The sequence below is a fragment of the Zootoca vivipara genome, chromosome 16, assembly GCF_965207765.1.
Source record: "Zootoca vivipara chromosome 16, rZooViv2.hap1.1, whole genome shotgun sequence".
In the NCBI taxonomy this organism is placed as follows: domain Eukaryota; kingdom Metazoa; phylum Chordata; class Lepidosauria; order Squamata; family Lacertidae; genus Zootoca; species Zootoca vivipara.
The window spans coordinates 35,067,989-35,087,356 of NC_142599.1; the positions used below are offsets into that span (position 1 = coordinate 35,067,989).

The 19,368-nt window shown below is 50.7% G+C and overlaps 1 protein-coding gene across 6 annotated transcripts in view; it reads right to left on the reverse strand.

Annotated features, from left to right (window-relative positions):
* GATAD2B (GATA zinc finger domain containing 2B) overlaps positions 1-19,368 on the reverse strand; it is a 66,971-nt gene continuing 47,603 nt past the window's right edge. For 2 of the 6 annotated variants that reach the window (XM_088659966.1, XM_088659967.1), the window contains 9 exons: positions 17,077-17,209; positions 16,345-16,476; positions 15,480-15,611; positions 13,126-13,293; positions 11,784-12,096; positions 11,077-11,279; positions 9,974-10,087; positions 8,431-8,548; positions 1-7,655 (listed from right to left, as the gene is read on the reverse strand). In XM_088659966.1, the coding sequence (XP_088516092.1) occupies positions 7,522-7,655; positions 8,431-8,548; positions 9,974-10,087; positions 11,077-11,279; positions 11,784-12,096; positions 13,126-13,293; positions 15,480-15,611; positions 16,345-16,476; positions 17,077-17,209 (1,447 nt within the window). In that variant the 3' untranslated portion in view covers positions 1-7,521. Of the gene's footprint in view, positions 7,656-8,430; positions 8,549-9,973; positions 10,088-11,076; positions 11,280-11,783; positions 12,100-13,125; positions 13,294-15,479; positions 15,612-16,344; positions 16,477-17,076; positions 17,210-19,368 lie in introns of all 6 variants that reach the window. The other 4 variants (XM_088659969.1, XM_088659968.1, XM_035097919.3 and 1 more) reach the window with 2 other exon arrangements.

The window sequence follows — 19,368 nt, forward strand, 5'->3', positions numbered from 1 at the left end:
TGTATAAACCATTCCTTTCTTTATTAAACATAGCTTGCAAGTGATAAATATTACAAAGTTTTTTTTAATCCTTTCTCCAAAAATTAGCTTATTATTATTATTTTTAATCAGGTCACTGCATAATCAATTGGCAATATTTAAACAGCTTTTTTTTTTCCTCCTTCCTTCCTCCTCCTTTTAAACCGGATTTTCAAAAACACAATGCGGAAAATTAAAATTAAAAGCCCTCTTAAAATTGTGCAAAAGGCCCGATTTCCACCAAGGTTGCCCCCTTCCCCCCGATAATTTGCAGCTGCAATTCTCTCTGATCCCTCCCGAGCTCAGCCATCTCTCGCTGCCCTGGGTTTCAAATTGGTGTGTGCGCGCGCTAAGCCTCATGATTATTATTTTTTGTCTTTTTAACACACACACACCCTGCTCCTGCAACGGAACGACTCGTGGTGCCGTGAGCCCCCCGTGCTGTGGGGATGGGGAATCGGTGGCCCTCTGGTTGTTGCTGGACCTCCAGCTCCCATCAGCTTCAGCCCATGCGCCAAACGGTCAGGGATGGTGGGAGCTGCACTGCAGCAACATCTGGAAGGCCACAGGTTCCCAACATCTGGAGGGCTGCAGCTTCCCACCTGAGCTAGAGGAATTGAAGGCTGAAGAGGGAGTGTGGCAAAATGGGATGTTTTGGGGGTGTGGGGAGGAGAGGAAGGGCCTCCCTGGCAAGTTAGGCCCCTGGTCAGCCCCAGCAAGGGGACTACCATTGCTCTTGACCCAAAGAGATAAGGGGGTGAAGCTGAACCCTGCCTCTGTAACATATGGCTGTAGGACGGTTGCAACTGACTTCCCCGGATTTGCTGTGATCCTTGCAGGAGATCTCATGCTGTGCTCAGGGAGGGGGGGGGACCCCTACGAGATACAAGATCCACAATGGGAGTGGGGGGGGGGAGAGAAGGTGGAGGTTGAGTATGTGTGTGTGTGGGAAATTATGACTGTATTAAGAGGTGGTAGTTGGTTCTCAAGAACTAGAGTAAGATTGACTCACGGTCAACAGCCTCTTTGGGAGGAATGGTAAACATGGCTGCAGGTCCTGAAAAGAGATGGCCAAGGAAGAAGTGCTTGGGTGAGGGAGGGCACCAGGAGTCCACACCCCACAAGTAGGAATCATTTGGCCCTCCCGATATTGCTGAACTACAACTCCCATCAGCCCCAGCAAGCGCGGTCAATGGCTAGGGATGGGAGCTGTCGCTTAGCAACATCAGGAGGGACAAAGGATTCCCACACGTTCCTTCCCCACGCAGCCAACCATCCCCAAGGCGGCAAAGGGACAACCTGATGTTCATCTGGTTGACTCTCCCACCCTCTGCACACTTTGCTCAACTGGGGGTGTGGGTCCCTGAATTCAGGCCAGGAGACAGAAGAGGGGGGAACTGGGACCACGCCATCGCTTGAATGGTTGAGGGAGAGGGGTCTGGGCAGACATCTCCGGGACCAGAGTTTGGGACCAGAGATGTGAAGATACAGGGTTGTATATTCAAGAGCAGGCCCGCAGAAATTAAAAGCGGCCTAAGTTGATCACACCCATTGCTTTCAATGGGTCTACTCTGAGTGGGAATAGCACTGCATGCAACCTGCACACCAGGAGGGCTACACTTCAGGAAGTATGGGAAGGTGAGAAAGTGCCTTTCGGCTACCATCAATGTTATCCAGCATGCTGCAACTCAAACGTGGGATGGACTGATTCAGTCAGCTCTGGGGGCTCGTCATGTGACACCAAAATTTAAAAACGTGATTCTGTCCCTCAGGTTACACACACACACACACACACACACACACTCCTTCAAATCAATGGTGAACACATGCTGGTTTCACAACAGCTTTGCTCAGATTTTCCTTGAAGCCTCCGTACCTGGGGGGTTTGAACATAAATTTCAAGAGAGGTGATATTGGCAAGACAGAAGGTCACAAAGAATGCACCCATAATGGCAGGCTGCAAAAATTACAGCCCTTAAATGCTGGAGTCCTCTTGAGTTTAGTAATGTCATAAAGACGAGAAGCTTGGCTTTATAAAAAGAGTACATCGACCAAGAAGTCAAAAAGCTACTCCCAAACGCCCGATTTGGCCCAAAGGGGAATGAAATAGCACTGGAAAAAGGAGCCAAACTTTCTGTGGAGTGTTAGGAATCAGACGCCCTGGAATCTTAAGGGCAAATAAACAAAAGGCATTGGAAGGGCTGCATAAGATGCGAAAGCAGCACACTTTGGTCCATTTCTGGAATTGTCGTTCTCCAAAGTAGATAAGAGACAAGGCCCATTTCTTTAAGAGCCCTCCATAAGAGGGTCTGACAGCTCGTAAGGATGGCCCTCAAGTTAAGGAGAGACTCTGCTCAGAACGTGCTGGCATGCAAAGGCTTCAGGCTCCCAATTAAGACGGACAAGGCATTTAAGCGGCTCTCTTCACACTCAACAGATCTCAAAGGTACTGGAGTGCTTGCCTTTCATAGAGAATCTATTACACCTTTCCACTCCCACGGTAAGAACCTTGGGAAGCTGAAGCTGACAAAGGTTTTGTATGAGAGACATTAAGCCCAATATTCCCCACTGCACTGATGGGCTTTGAACTTGTTTGGCAATGGCCGGTTGATGTGGAACGAGTCACATTCTCCCTTCCTGTATCGGACCCTGTATGTACATGCATGCACACTCACACTTATGGATGAACAGCTTAGCTAAGCAGAGCGCAATCTCTGCGCTCCTGGGCAGTGGAAACTTTAGCAGGTGTTGCTTGTGTGCTGGAACCATGAGGGATAGAAGCACGGTCCACATAATTTTTAAAAAACCCAAGATTTTCAGGAACTCAAATCTTGCATGCACTTTCTTGGGGTGTAGGGGAAAGAATATCAAACAGTCCCTAGAATGTCATTGATATTTAAGAGGGGTTTGGGGGGATGATAGAAAGCGGATCATTGAGAGGCGGAAGGAATGAAAGGCGATGAAACCGAGAGGGATCAGCAAATGGTTGAAAGGGGAGATGGAGGGAGAAGTACTGTGTCTCCCTGGAAATTAGGGTCGGCGGGGGCTGAGTTTCTGGACGCCAGATGCGGAACAGTCGAGAGAAGTGTATGCTGTCTCAAGCCTAAAGCATTCGTTACAAACAGTGCAAATACATTTATAGTTTAATACTAGTATTTGTTTTGATCCCCCGTTTGTGAAAACTTGGGGTTGGGGGGGGGCGGGTATTTGGGGAGGGAGCCCCTGGGCCTGTGGCCTCTACCAAGGCTCAAAGTCCGTGTGCATGCTGGTAGTTCATGGGACTCCTTGCTTCTGAAACAAGGGAAAGAAAAGGCACCTTTTGGGGAAATGATGGCTACCACCAAGTCCATTTCAGCTTTTTTGGGGTGGGGGGGTGCATAAAGTGTGGGGCGGGCGACATGAGCTGCATAGCGCCCCGCCCCAGCCTCCTCCCTCCCCCCTATCTCCAGGAAACTGCCTTTTGCACATTTTAAACGCCGTACACAAAGGTCACACTACAAAAAGGACGTTAAAGAACTTTCACAATATTCATGGCTAAGCTGTCTTCTCTTTTTGTCGTTTTTGTTTTCTCTACACAAATGTACAATTTCCCCCCCGGTTTGTTTTTTGTTGTCGGTTTTCCCGCACCCCCGCCCCCAAACTTTTTTTTTCAGTTTTCTCTTTTTTTATTTTTAAATGTGTCAAGAAATAGCTTATATACAACGAAGAAAAGTCTTTAGTTATAACATTTCGGCAGCAAGTATTGTTAAGCTAAGAAGAGCTCGTCGTGGGGTGGGGGAGGAGAAAGGGAGCGAAAAAAATGGGAGGAAAAAACTGAGGTTGGGGGGAAGGAGTGTGAAACAGAGGCCAAGGGAGGCGAGTTATGCTTCTCCTCTCTTCCCCACCCCCCATGGAAGAAACGCGGGAGAAAAATAAAAACACCATCAACCACAAAGCACGTATGACTAATCTGGAAAAGAGAGAGAAAAAAACCCCTAAGATGGAAAAGGAAACCCTTAATTCTGTACCGTGAAAAAGGATGGTTTTCTACATTAAACCCCCCGCCCCCTCAGAAAAACAAAAGAGAGAAATTGGTTTGTGTGTATATGTGAGAGAAAGACATTTGTTGGCTTTAGGAAAGCAGGAAGATGGGAATCAATTTTAAAGTACGGTAAGAGATTTATGGGGTGGGTGGAAAGGAGGGAGGTTGTGTGTCCGCCACAGGCAAATATTGCATCCTGGGAAGGGACGTTGTTTTAAAGAGGAGGACTGAGGGGATGGGGAGCTGGGCAGAAGTGCCAAAGGGCCATGATCCTGCTCTATACTAAAGAGACATGCTCCTGGGGGAAGCGAAAGTGGAGTTACCTGCCTGAGTGCACAAGGTAGGGCAGTCTCCCCACTCTCCCCTATAGAAATGCCCCCCCCCGAGCCATTCTTCCCCTCTCTGTGCTAAAGAGAGAAAAAAAGAGGTGAAGAAAAAATCCTTCCTCGATCAGTGCCTCTCCCTCATCCCAAAACATCTGCTTCCAAAAAAAGAGAGAGATATATCTTTGCCAACCTGGAAAGTTTGAGCCTGGAAAGTTTGAGCCAGGAGCGAATTTATTCTGCAAGGAGGCTCGCTGCTAATGCCACTGGGAAGACCCTCTTCTGGGGGAAGGTGAGAAAACTCCAACTGCGGTCCTCAGGCTGGTCTGCTGAGCAGACTCAAGGCTCCTTTTGGAGAGGGACATTTTGCACACAGGGCAAAAGGTGGTCCCAACAGAAACAGTGTGGAAGAGAAGAGTTCTGGCTGGCTGATCTAGAACGGCAAACTTTGGGTTGTTACTAGTTTTAGAGTAGACCTGGCGGGTGGGAGATGACTAGCTTAGGTTCCTTAATTTCAAGGAGTCTCATTGGAGAAGAACTTTGTTGGGGATCACCCTTTGGGGTAGGAAAAGACTGGGAGGAGCCAGGGGAAGAGAGAAGCACTGATTCAATACGCAGGATTCTTCCGGGGGGTGGGGTGGGGGAGTCCTCTGCCCTATTGCCAAAGCCATATATGCCACGCCAGTGTGGTGATGGCGGTGGGGAGGGGGAGTGGCTAATCCTTGCCCTCCCACCCCAAAACTACAAAGTAGTGGCTGGTTTGCTACCGTTCAATGCTTGCCACCAAAGCCTCTGCCTGGGCCCTGAAAGGCAGAGGCAATAATTATTGCACATTTCTTACATCACCATATATGTTTTTTTAATAGAAAACAACAACACAAGACCAAAAGGATACCCGCCCCCTCCCCAATAACACTAGGTGGCTAGAACTGGTTCACACTTGGCAACGCCCGATTCTAAAGGGGGAAGGGGTGCGGGGAGGGCAATGGCACTTGTTTTGGGGTGGGGGAAGATCGCAGATCAAATTTAAGCAAGTTGGGGAGGGTGGGCAAGGGTTCGGGGTCCTCAAGGAGGCGAGGAAGGGTGTAGCACGTGAAGGAGATATCTTAAGACGCAGCAAAACCTTTTTTTCTTTCTTTCAAAGGAAACCTTCCTGCCGGCATCTCTACAGTCGGAAGGATCCTGGAGCAAAAAGAAAAAGCTTTCCAGGGAAACGGAAACTATTGGGATGCATGTCTTGTGTGTGTGTGTATTGATAGTTAACCCCGTGGCCCTCAAAGATGCGGCCAGACACCAACTCCCACCAGCCCCAGGGAGCTTGGACCATAACCTAGGGATGGGACAATTGTCCTGGCAACATCAAGAGCGGGAGAACCTCAGAGTTAGCTATCCCAATCTACACACACCGACACACACCTGCAATGCTAACCTTCTGCTAGCTTATGGAAAGTATCTGGCGGCCCCTCCCAACACATGGGCGGTTCCTCCCACCTCTGTTTCTTTGTTAAGTGCTCAGTGATTGGAGGGGGGGGGAGGAGGCGCAGGCGAGGGGAGGGGACACCGCAGACCTGGTGGGGAGTGCCGGCTGGGATGCCTGTGTGGGCGAGTTCAGGGGGCTTTGGGGTCCTTGATTCAGTGCTTCTGGAAGGGGGACGCGAGGAAAAAAGACCAGCGGGGAGGGGGAACCCCGGGAGGGAGAGAGGGACGCTCCCTTTCCCGCCCCATCGCTTCAGACCGGAGACACAACTGGAGGAGCAGAGCAGAAAAAGCTGAAAATTTAAACAAAGCAGAGCAGGGTGGAGTAAGGGCTCAAAGAGCTCCTGCAGTGGCCTGGGATGTGACTGAGCAATTCGCTCTCCACTCGCGAGGGTTCGATGTCAGGGCAATGCCTCCGGGGCTGACCTCGAGGGCTTCGCTTCCTCCTCCTGCAGGTGGTGGCAGTGGTGGACCTGGAAACATTTGGCGCTCTCTCTCTCTCTCGTTGGGGCTCCCCCGGCAACTGAAGGGTGGGCAGAGAAGGCCGGTTTCACGTTCTGGTACCCTCCGCCGATGCAACGCTGCAAGATGTTCCTGGCCCGTTAACGGTGGCCTCCGAGGCACGAATGGTGCAGGAGAGACGAGCGAAGAGACGGCTCCGGACACGGAGAAACACTTTGGGGAACCGCCATGACGCCTGGAGCTCCTTTGGCCTGGGCAAGGGGCGGCATAACGGAGACCGGACAGGGGGGGCAAGTTTGGGGGAAGCCGACAGCCCAGAGGGGTGAAAAGAGCCAAAGCGCGTTTGAAAGAACCCAACACAGTTCGTCTTCGGAGGCCTCTCTCCAAGGGCGCAGACAGCGTCAGTTCCCCGGCATGGACCTTTCAGAGAAGCGTGCCCCCCTCTGCCAACGGCAAGCTCATGGCCCTCTAGCCCACTCCTTTGGAAACAAAGAAACCCACCCAAACCAGGGATGACTCTCTGAGACGCCATCAGCTTCCAGGGCTGTGCCTTCTAGATGCTTGGCCACACCCATGGGGGTGGCCTGCACCTCCCCATCTCGAGGCGCCTCTGTAACAACTCTGCCGAAAGCCCTGAGTCAGCCCCGATCAGCTTTCAGGAGGAAGAGCCTTTCAAAGTCTCTAGAGAAGATTTCCTTTTTTTAAAAAAAGAAACCAAAAAAAGGTGCGCTCTCTCTCAGCCGTCCATTTTAAGCCAAAGGGAAATAAAAATAAGAACACAACAAGTTTAAAAATTCTACGCGTTATCATTACAAATTAAAAAATAAAATAAAAGGGAGCGTAAAACAAAGCATTAACATAGTGTATAGTGCAGGATCCAAGCAGAAGCGTTCTCACTTCGGGAACGGAGTGAAGGAAGGATGGAGGAGGGACGGGTGCACCTGGCCTCTCCCCACAAACAAAATCCGGAGATGAGAAGAGAAGCGGGAGGGAGAGTTGGTTCCGGAAGAGGGCAGGTCACTGAAGTGTTTTTTTTTAAATGTTCTTGTCTTTTTTTCTCATTTTTGTGGGTTTTTTTTTTGTCGTCTTCTTTTTTGTCTTTTTTTGTCTTTTGTCTTTTCCTCCACATATGGTAGGCACCAGTACAGGCACTGCATGCGACGGATTGGGGGGGGGGAGGCAGGTGGGGGGGGAAGGGTGGGGAGGGGGGCGCAGCTGGCGTTATTTCTGCCCGCTGATGGACTGCGATATAGAGCGTGGCGGGATCATATCTAGAAGGTACTCCCGCTGCCGGTCTGCCAGGCTGGACGCTTTGTGGCCCCCGATCCCGGCGTTCAGGTAGGCGATGTTGACACCTGGGAAGAGGAAGAGGTAGGAACATTTCTGCTATGAGACACAGGCAGCCAATTCCTACTGGGAATGTGTCTCATGTGTGGGTGGGGAACCTCAGGCCCAAACGCGGCCCCTCCCAATCCCATTGCCCAGCCCCTATTTCCACCCTTCTGAAGTGCTTTTGCCTGGCTGAAACGTGCCCCTTTTTATTTCCTGTCTTTTTTTAAAAAAGAATACATTTTAAAAATTTCCTATATATAACAATTACAGAAAAGAGCAAAAAGATACAAGAACAGAACCCCAACTCGCCTCCCACTCCCCACTCCAGGATAGATCCATCTAGTTAAGTTTGCTAAAGCCCAATCTGTGATTTCAGTAGTTGTCATTCTTCAGGGTTATCAGTAAAAGGATGCCATGTTTCAACAAAATCGTCCGCATCATTTGCATTATTCAATGCATGTAAAGGAGAGACTGATTCCTCCCTTGTCCTGAGGCACAGGGATTTATGTCTCCGTGTGTCTTGCAATACACTGGTCTTCCCTTCCAACACTACATGGCCCTCACTGTGACAGCCCCCCCCCCCAGCCCATTACAAAGGTTCAGCCGTGTGGTCTGAATGTGTACCAGCCACCCCAAAACTGCCCCCCCATCTGGGCAACCCATTCTCTCTTCCGGGGGCTGAAAGATTCCTTCCTGTGGGACCTCCGCTGGGATCGGCTGGCAGAGGGCAGGATATATATTAAGGCAGGTTCATCTGCACATCTCTGCCCCCACCCCCCAAATTCTGGAAGGCTCTACCTGGCATGCCGAGAAGGCCTCCTGCCACAGAAAGCTGCGGGGCCTGCGCAAAGTTGGACAGCATGGAGCGGGCCGAGGTGGGGATGCCACGCTGCAGGGTGCTCTGGGGTTGCGGCGCCTGGAGAGAGGAAACAGAACAGCAGGAAATTGAGTGGGACACAAACAAATAAAAGCATTGGGTCCCAACTCCACTCGGTGTTTGGCGATTCACAGTGCTGAGTTGGAGATTCATTTTCTGCCGACGAGAATTACTCAGCACGCAACCAGACGTGTTGTGAGTGGACAGGACCGCATAGAAATTTTGTGTGGAGGGTTAAGATAAATGTTTGCATAAGACACACAGGGTTCTCAAAGCTCTGCTGCATTTCATTTTTCAATATTACTATTGCTACTCAATTTAGCAAATGCATTCAATAAAGGAGGTGTGATTGGCGTCTGCTGGAACTGGTGGGGAAGAAGGAAGGGGACCAAAAGTGTGTGGAGCCAGAGACTATGGCAGGCAGAGCCAGAACCACCCCTGGACCGGTTGTGCAGGCAGGTGGGCTGGTTGAAGCTGGCGGGACAGCGCCCCATTCACCTTAATGGACCACCCTCCAGTGTTCATCCCCCCCCCCCCTCTCTCTCACACACACACAAGATGCATTATCAATTACCTGCCCTTCACCCTAGCTAAGGCCACAGGGTGGGTTAACAACAATTAAAGATTAAAACAATATTAAAAACAGTTCCAAACAACTGACAGTCACAAAAATATGGTAGGAATAATGATGATTACATCATCATAATAAAAACAAACATATATTGAATTTGAAATAATAAAAATAACAAACGTCCAGTAGCACCTTAGCAACCAACTAAGTTTGTTCTGGGTATAAGCTTTGGGTATAAGCATGCACACGAAAGCTTATACCCAGAACAAACTTAGTTGGTCTCTAAGGTGCTACTGGACATTTATTTTATTTCTTATTTTGACTGCATCAGACCAATACGGCTACCTACCCGTATCTAGATACATTGAATTGTATTACTCAGCGGTGTATTATTAAACTTAATCTATTTTCAGATAGGTTTTTCCAATATTCCATCATTCCAAAACATGGAACTCTTGCAGCAGAGAGAGGGTATAAAAAAATTCCCTGCTGCTTCATATGTATCATAAATCATGTATCTCACAATCTCTCAAACCTTCATTTTAGCTAGTCCTGTCTGTTTAACTATCGTTACAGCAGGACCAGCCCGCCGTCTTCCGTTCCTTCGCTAAAGGTTATTTTGAGAGGGTTTGCCAGTGAGCGGCCGGCAAAGTTTCAGAAGCAGGCCACAAAACTTCTGCAGCTGCTGAATGTTCGGATTGAATGCTCTTCCCTCCACACACCACATGACAACAACCTTTTGCTTTTGGTGGGGAGGGGAATGGGCTGCCGAGGGGGGGGGGACAAGATCAGAAGGCTGTTTTGAGGGGAGGGGGTACCCGAAAAGTTGGCGGCTGTGGGATGTGAAAGGGGCCACTTTGCCAAAAGGGGCTGGGCGAGGAAGGGCTTCTCACCTGGCGGAGTGTGTGATGTCGCATGATGCTCTCCTGTTTGCTAACGCTGGACACGCTGGCGGGAGTGGCGGTGGGGGACAATGCTGCCTGCTGCTGCAACCGCTGCTCAATCTCCTGCGGGAGGGAAAAAGAAGAGGCTGGTCATGAGTTGGGCCGTGTGGCTGTTATCTGGCAGCACAGAGGCCACCCGGCCACCCCGCAAACAACCTGCGTTCGGATGATCCTGCCTGCAGTCTAATATCCACAGCCCGGCTTGTGTGCCAGCCACTGGAACTGACTAGCTTGGTGAGTGCATGATATGGGGCCTTTGTGCTGGTGGGGCTCACTTCCAGCTAACACTTGCTCAGCCTGGTCAGTTCCGGCATTCAAGAAGGCCTGAAAAAACTTAGCTTCCCACTGCTTCCCATTCCTTGGGAGTGAATCTTACCAATCTAACCCCATGCGTTCATTTCAGTGGATTGCTGCCTCCCCAAACTACAAATCCCAGTGCCCCAAGGGGTAAGGGTCAAGAAGAGGAAGGGGAAGCTAGGATGACTGTTTCGAAGTTGGTTTCCAAAACACTTTATTCGTGCTGAATAAATGTGCAAGGGGAAAACACAGGCGAAGAATTCAACAGGGACCTTGTAAAGTTACCTTATAAAGAGTCAATGGACGATTGGATCCACCTAGCACAGTGCTGCCGACACTGACTAGCTCTCCAGGGCTTCAAACAAGGATCTTTGCCCAGCTCTACCTGGGGATGCTGAGGATTGAACCCAGATCTTTCCACGTGCAAAGCAGACGCTCTACCACTGAGCTACAGCCCTTCAAAATGTACACTGAGCAATGAGGAACATGGGAAGCTGCCTAATACTGAGTTCACTGAGCTCAGTGTTGCCTGAACTGATGGAAAGCAACTTGCCAGAGTTTCGTTCAGGGAACCTCTTCTCAGCCCTTTGTGGAGGTGCCATTGTGGAATGATCCTGGCACCTTCTGGTTGCAGAGTTCTGACACTGAGCTATGTCTCCTCTTCAGAGGGACAGGAAGCACGCACCTCTTCCAGTTCACCTGGATTCACCCCGCTCGCCTCCCTCCCTCCCTCTGATAGGGCAACGGGGACCCACCTGCTCTTGCTGCAGAGCTTTGACAAAGGCGTTCTTCAGCCGGTTGGTGTGCTCAGCCTTAAGCGCCTTCTTCTGGTTGGAGGTCATGCACTGCTCACACAGGATCTTGCCGTTCTTCTCCTGCTTCCAGTGCGGGGTGAAGTCCGTGCGGCACTGGGCGCAAACAAAGGGCTCCACTCGCAAGAGGGAAGCACAACCTTTGCCTGGGAAAGGAGGGGTAGAAGAACGCAGAGAAGATGCATCACGGGGGACCTTTCTCTCAGAAACCGTTCCAGGCCGGTGTGTGTGTGTGTGTGTGTGTGTGTGTGTGTGTGTGTGTGTGCAGAGAAGACCTCCAGGGTTCAGAATTTCAACGACTTTTAGCACAAGCTAAACATTCATTTATGCAAAGAAAAGGAGGGGGAATGCAAGTGAGTGTGGCCTAGTTTGCCTCTATTGCTAGGCTACCCCGGAGCAGAATAATAAAAGTTTTTGGATTTAAAAAATCTTATAAGCATACCAGTAAGTAAAAGTTTTATCTGTGACAGGATGGCTCCAAAAGGCCCCCTGGTGGACAGCAATAGGCTAGTTCCACGTGTCTCCTGGTCCTGTTCACTGAATCAGGAGGCATGGGAAATGGGATTTCCAGCTCACTTCCCTCTGACACCCTCCTTCAACCCAGTGGCACCGCCTATGCTGCTGCTCTCTTCCCTGACACTGGCCTTTACCTTGGCTGTCAATGACGCTCTGCACCACCTCCTCCAGCCCCACCATGTAGATGAACTCGCTGTTGGCTGCGCTGGGCAGGAAGTGGAGCAAAGGGGCGGGCGGTTTGGGGGGCGGGATCTCCAGGAGGGTCTTTTCCAGTTGCTTGCGCAAGGCGAGCTTGGCGGCCGCCTGGGAGTTGGCGGCGTCGTTGAGCGCGCTGGGGCTGGGCAGGGGCGATGACACCCGGTTCACCGTGCCCGGCTGGATATGGGAGGCAAGGTTCATGTAGATGGCAGACGACGTGGTGCGCTGGCAGGGGACGGCCGAGCTGGACTGCTGCGGAGGAAAGGCGCAGGAGCACAGAGGGGACAAGAAAGAAAACGTTAAGGTTTGCAGCCCTCCAAGGCCTTTCTCTCTGACCTTTGGGACTCTCTCCAGGCCACGTCCCTTCACTACAGGCCACTTCACTGCAGACCACCCCCATCCCCCCACACACACCAGCAGCCCTGCTCCACACCCTCCTTGAGTGCTTTTGCCTGTCTGGAATGTGGTCTTCAACTGAACACATAGACTTAATAAATAGCTAAAAAATAAATAAATAGGTAAAGGTAAAGGACCCCTGGACAATTACTGTAAGTCCAGTCAAAGGTGACTATGGGGTTGTGGCGCTCATCCCTCTTTCAGGCCGAGGGAGCTGGCGTTTGTCCATAGCTTTCTGGGTCACTGTGACGGAAACCAGAGCGCACGGAAACACCGTTTACCTTCCCGCTGCAGCGGTACCTATTTATCTACTTGCACTGGCGTGCTTTTGAACTGCTAGGTTGGCAAGAGCTAGGACAGAGTAGCGGGAACTCACTCCGTCGTGTGGATTCGAACCACCGACCTTCTGATCGGCCAGCCCAAGAGGCTCAGTGGTTTAGACCACAGCACCACCTGCCTCCCTTAATAAATAAATAAAACCTAGGAGAAGGGGACGGCAGAGGACGAGATGGTTGGACAGTGTTCTCGAAGCTACGAACATGAGTTTGACCAAACTGCGGGAGGCAGTGCAAGACAGGAGTGCCTGGCGTGCTCTGGTCCATGGGGTCACGAAGAGTCGGACACGACTAAACAACAACAACAGCTTACTGTACAAAGGTGATCTTGTACAGTATGCACCCATTGCTCTACCCACTTTTGCCTCTGGCCCCTCCCTCTGCTGAGGTTACCCATGTGGAAATGCTGTCCTTTGGGCTGCACAAAGTCCCACCCCCAGTTTGTCGCCACAAAAACAGAAGTTTCAAACTGCTGTGTGGGCAAGGTGGCCGTGTAAGAAGATCAGGCCCACTGGCCCTCCCATGCTTTCCGGGCTGCTTTACTCACTGGCTGGTAGCTGATGGCGGGGCTCATGCTTGGAGTGGTGGTGCGGATGAGGCCCGGTTTCGGAGGGACACGTTGCTGGAGCTGGGCGGGGTTTGGTGCGATGACGCGCTGCGACATAAGCATGTGGGGGAGGGTCGTGTTGGTGGCGGACCGGATGACGGTGTGACCCTGCTCCAAAGAGGAGAAAAGCGTGTGTTTTAGAGAGATGGAGAGCATGGAACAAAGGCGAGATTTGCAACTTCTTCTGCGGTGCTGCAGGTCCGCCTATAAAGCACCCCCCCATGCCATTCCCAGTAGGGCGTAGTTGGGACCTGGAGCTCAAAGTAGGCAGAGGGCACTAGCTTAGGGAAGGTTGGTCTATACCCCACTGGCAGAGGCTCTCCAGGGTTTCAAGACGAGGTCCCTCCCAGCCTCTTGTCTGCAAGGCACGTCCATCCATTCAAACCACAGCTACTATTCTAGCCCTCATCGGATAACTGGCTGGTTTAAATCGGAAGCTGCCTTATCCTGAGTCCATGCAACTCAGTGTTGTTGACACTGACGGACAGTAGCTCTTTCTCAGCTTTACTTGGGAGATTCAGGTATACAGGAGCTCCCCCTCCCCCTTTCCTCATAGGACAGGTGTCCTAACCCCCTTATCCCCATGCCAGGACAAGGCCATGAGCCAAAAGTCCATTAAAAAACCTTTCCCGGAAGTGAAAACTGCACTACTGATTTCCAGTCCTTTGAACTGTGGCATTTTCTACAGGGACAGCCGGAGGCATGGATGCGCAGGTAGGTCTTCATAAGCTGACTTCCCAAGAAAGCCGCCCCTGTGCTGCCCCAGAGCCACTTGGCACGGTTTCCATTCTAGTGAAAAGGGTCATGGCCTCTTCTTCCAACTTGGTGGAGTTTGCACAGAAAAATAAAGGTCAGCACAGCACTGATGGACTTCTGGGAACTGAGAAAATGATGCCGGAGGGAGAGAGAGAGTGGCGGGAATTTCTTGGAAGCAGCTGGACAGACCTATGGAGCAGGGGTGGGCAACTGGATCTGGATGGCAGGCCAGATCCTTTATATCCCCCCCAGGCCCCTGTGTGTCAAGTTTGAAGTTGGGTGGAGCCACCCACCTGTCAATCAACAGACTCCCCCGCCACAGTTAGAAATCAAACTGCGCGGGTTCAAAGTTCTCAAAAGATGATACTTTCATTTTAATTCCAATTTGCATCTTACGTTTTTCATCATTTGTAGCCTATAGTATTTTAGATGTATGCTTTTATCCCTTGCATTATATCGTATTTTAAGCAAGCACATGTTTCACTGCTCATGCTTTTATTTCTGGCATGCTCTTAGTGGGTCTGCGAACGCATAATAAAGGATTTGATCTGGTTTGAACAGCACAGGCAAAAGGCTTCCTGGGAAGCGCTTTAAGAGGGGAGCCGTTGATCTGGAAAAGCTCTGCCTTTACCCCCTTATACCAGATGCTCTAGGGCAGGTGGGCATGTCTAGGCCCAATCAGACTCATGGGATGGAGGTTTGTTGCCCCTGCGCTAAACAGAAAAATCTGCTTTACTGCTCTAAGGCATGGCAAATGAGAGAAGAGGCAGGAACAAATGAGGCACCGCCTCCATTTACAGTCAGTCTGCATCCCAGGTATGTATAGGTATGGCACAGAAAACATTCAACAGGGCCTGAAATAAGCACATGGCCTTGAGGTTCCATGTCCTGCAGCTCAACCAGGAGAGATAGGAACCAAAGGGACCTGTGTGGTTCTGTATCAAACCACTAAGATACCCAGACATAAGAAGAGCCTTCTGGATCAGGCCAATGGCCCATCAAGTACAGCATCCTTTCCCCCTGTGGCAAACTGGTAAGCAGGACCTGAGCACAAGACAGCTCTTCCCTCCTGTGGCTTGCAGCAATGGCTATTCAGAAACATCGCTCCCTTTAACCATGACTCTGTCCAGTCCTCTTTTAAAACCAAAACTGACTGGAATAAAAAGTGCTTTGGCTGCACCACACAAGTGCGATCAGGGGCAACAGCACTTTGTCTTCAAAAATGTCTGCACAGAAAGGGGAGAAGATGTGTGGATTTGCCCACTTGGACAACAGTCAAATTAACAAAGTTGGATATTATACAGAATTTATAGTTTTTGGACAAGCCAACTACGTGCGGCTAATAATGGTGACACCAGGCAGCTAAGCAAACCACTTCAGTATATACAAAAGTGAACACCTTAACTCTTCTCTGACTGTTAACGCTTAGGAGTATCTTGTCTCCCATCACAACAGCTACACCGCCATGGGTCCAGAAATGAGGCGCTCAAGAGATGGGACACAGAAGGGGACACGCTGCTGTGCTGCAGGCCTCTTACCTGTAATGTTCGGAGGTTTTGGGGCTCAACCCCTTGAGCTCCAGGCCGGGAGGGAAGTTTGGACAGAGCCTGCTGTCCGACATGGGCAGGAGATGGCTGGACAATAGATGCTGCGTTTTGGACAACTGGAGTCTAGAGGGGAGAAAGAAAAATAGGGAGACTCAAGTGATTGGGATGCTCTAAAGCTCTCCATCTCTGGAGCAGAGTTTTGTTGGCTCAAAACTGGAGGCAACATTCACTTTACACAAAGATAAAACTTACACTTCCGGAGTAATGGGGAGGTGCACCCACTTTGCAATGGTGGGGCAGCCCAGTGGACAGGCCCTTGGACTGCCTTGTCAGTCAGGTCTCAGAGACTGCGGGAGAGCATGCATTGCAGGGACTGGTGATGCCAGTGGAGGCTAGTCTGCTTGGGCAAATGGGACACTGCCCCCCCCCCATCTCAGCCAGCTCCCAGCCTCACAATAAGCCCAGGGGGTGGTCTTGGTTGTTTCCTCCTCCCCAGTCTCCACTCTACCTTTGTAGAACTCAGCAGGGAGGAGAGGAGAAGGATGGGGAACAAAACTACAATTTGATGGCTCTGCTTGCCATCGGCTCTCTGGTGCCACCTGCTATTGGGCTCCCTGCCTTCTGCCCTACCAGTCCCCAATGGTCCCTGGCCACTACTGGGTGTTGCTTCGGAGTATCTCCATATACAGGGAGGAAAATCAGCGCCACACACCCATGGTCTCCTTGCTCCAATGAGCAAAGGGTGATGGACGGATCCAATGCAGCAGCTGACTTTTCCTAGGCGCAGTGTTGTGCCCTGGTGGGAAGTCTGGGTGTCCTCCTGTGTTTCGCCAGAATGGCCCCACCCAAGCCTTACCTTTTGCACCACGTTCTCCTTCTGCAGCTGGCTCTGCCGTAGCTTCTTCAGCAGCACCAGCCGGGCCTCCTCCAGCCGTAGCTCGTCCCGTAGCTGCTTGATGAGCTGCTGCCTCTCCTCAATGCCTTTGCCCTGTGGTGGTGGAGGAGAAGGAGGTGAAAGGAGGGTTAAGAGACACTTGCAGTTCGCCTGCCAGCCCACACCCATCAAGCAGGACTGCTTGGTTTGGAAGCACCACTCTTCAGCCATGGCCACCATGGCTAGGGATGATGGGAGTTGTAGTTCAGCAACATTCTTGGACTCCAGTTCCCATCAGCCCTGGGCAGCATGGCCAATGGTCAGGGATGATGGGATTTGCAGTTCATTTGGAGAATGGACACATCCCCTGTCCTGCCAGGAATTATGCAGCTACAATTCTCAGAGGAGTTTAACAATTAATCTCTCTTCTCAGGAAACTGGGAATTGTAGCTCTTGTAAGGGGAACAAGGGGCCTGCTAATGACTCTTAGCACCCTCAACAAACCACAGCTCCCAGACTTCTTGGGCGGGGGGGGGGCATTTTAAAGTGGTGCCACAGCACCTTAAACTTATTGCATGAATGCAGCCTACGAAGACACTTTGCTGCAGCTTCAAACAGCCACTTGAAGAAGTGATCTGTGTGGCTCAAGAGCTTGCACACACTCTTTCGCAGCTTAAGGATGTGCTCAGTCCCTTGGCCTGAGGGGCCACTTACCTTGAACATTTCCAGATTGGCAGCCTTGAGCCTCTCTTCCATGCGGGAACTGGAACGGGGACTGGAGGCCTCATTATCAGAAAGGACAATGATGTCTGGCGAGGGTGTGAGCCGTCCCCTGTCCTGGTCACTGCTGAATTGAAAAGGAAAGGATAGGGAATTATGAGAAAAATGCTGATGGCCCCCAGACCTTGTTAACACCGAACATCAGCTGGGGCTGGTGGGAGTTGGAAGTCTGACAATGCCTGGAAGGCCACACAGGTTCTCCATCCCTGTTCTAATTTATCAGAGTTCAAAGAGACATTCCAGCTGGGCAAAAACACTCAAAAAAAGTGAAGCAAGGCCCAGGGAAGGGCAATGCACAGGGAGAGGTGTGTGGCTGGGGAAGAGTCCTGAGGACCACTTTTCTTCCCCCTCTCCAGGCCTGAGGCTGCCCAATCCTGAAGCAGGAAGCCATGGAGACAGCAAACACTAGGGCTCATCTCTACCCAGGACAGATCATTGGCTCTATAGCTTTCTCTTCCATGTCTATTTCCTTACACTTCTCTGCTGCAATACTGATTGGGATACTCGATTGCATCGGTGGGTGGACTGGAGGTCTGATCAAGAAGGCAGAATTTGTACACATCTGACAGTGAAAAAAGACATGGGTATGCTGGCTGTGTGTGCAGCGAATGTGGACCCTAAACAGGGGTCCTTCCTAGCCTTGAGGTGCTCTCAGTGGAGATGTCAGAGGCACCACACACTCTCTGACGCCAAGAGCTTTCCTGCGCACATTGTGCGGAATCACAACAGGATTCTAAGAATGTTAAGAAGACCCCTACTGCTGGGGTCAGCCATAAGGGCCCATCTCAGCCAGTGTCCCGCTCTCACAGCGGCCAAGCAGGTGCCACAGTGGGAAGCTTGCCCGAAAGGACCAAAGTTCAATGGCCAGCTTCCCCACCTGTGATTCAGAGGCATATTGGGCTGGTACTGTTCCAGACTGCAGGCCCCGTGTGAGTGCCACAGCATTCAATCCTTCCCCATAAGAAAACACAGAAGCCTGCATTGCATGTAGAAAGCTAGCAAATCAGGGGGAAAGGCTGAAATCCCTTCCTTAGCCATGGATAACATGAGAAGAGCCCTAAGGCTGGATCAGGCAGCCAACCTATTGCCAGCTGAGCCCCACTGATTTTTGGCTGCCCATGATTTCATTGCACTGAAAGAAAACCAGCTTTGCAAACTGTCATTTAAGCTAGTCACCTGTGGCGAGTCGGCGTTGCCTTCAGGCAATCAGAGAGGTGTGTGTGTGTGTGTGTGTGACCAAAAATTGCTGCTTACTGTCACTCCACATATTGCTAGCCTAGGTGCATAGGAGACTGACGCTTGTGGATTTGTTTGCAAGCCAAGCTCCTTCCACCAGGAAAGAGGGAAAATTAGCTGCTACTCTTATTCAAACAGGAATAAAAAGTCACATTTTCAAGATCCCGCTTTATATTAAAACTTGGTGCAAGAGGGAGACAAGCCAGTGTGTCCTGAATTCAGGGGTCTTTGCTTGTTAACCCCACCAATTAACTGACAGGAGGTCAACCTCTAATCCTCAATTAACACGTAGTCAGCCAATTAATTTGGTTCAAGCAGGGAATTAGATTTTCTAGGAGATGAACAAGCCAGGCACCATGAATATTTCTGGCCCCTGTGAAGGAGCTGCACACTGCAGGGTCTCAACAAAAACGGGGGAGAGAGCAAAGAGGAAGACTGATTCTAAGGGGAATGCTCCATGAAAAGCCAGAAAGGGCGTGCGGCAATAAATTTTAAACTAGAGAGACTGCAATATAAAGAAAATGAGCGATATAAGAAAAGTTCCAGAATTTTCACAAGGAAAGAGGATATACCTGAACTCCATACTCATCGCAACCTTGGAAAGATTCTCCCTTTCAGGAAGGGATTTGTAAGCAGGGTCTGGGTCAAACAGTGACCTGGAAGTGGAATCGCTGGGCAACCAGCAGTGGCCGCCACTTCCTGTCACTCGGAGACGGGGCGATGTCATCCAGCGGTAACCAAGCGCTGCTGCCATGCTTTATGACATCACATAGGGCTTTTTTTTTGTTGGCAACGAACCCCCCCTCCCCAAATCAGTGTTGTAACAGGAAAATTGTCTCTGCCCTTGACTTCGGCTGACCAATGGGCACTGTGTGTAAATTTATGCTGTTGGCAGTTTATTTTGTGCACACGACTAGAGCTTTTGTAAAATTAAGGCTGGGAGGGTGTGTGTGCCTCAAATACTAGAGAGGAACAGTTGAAAGGGAGGAG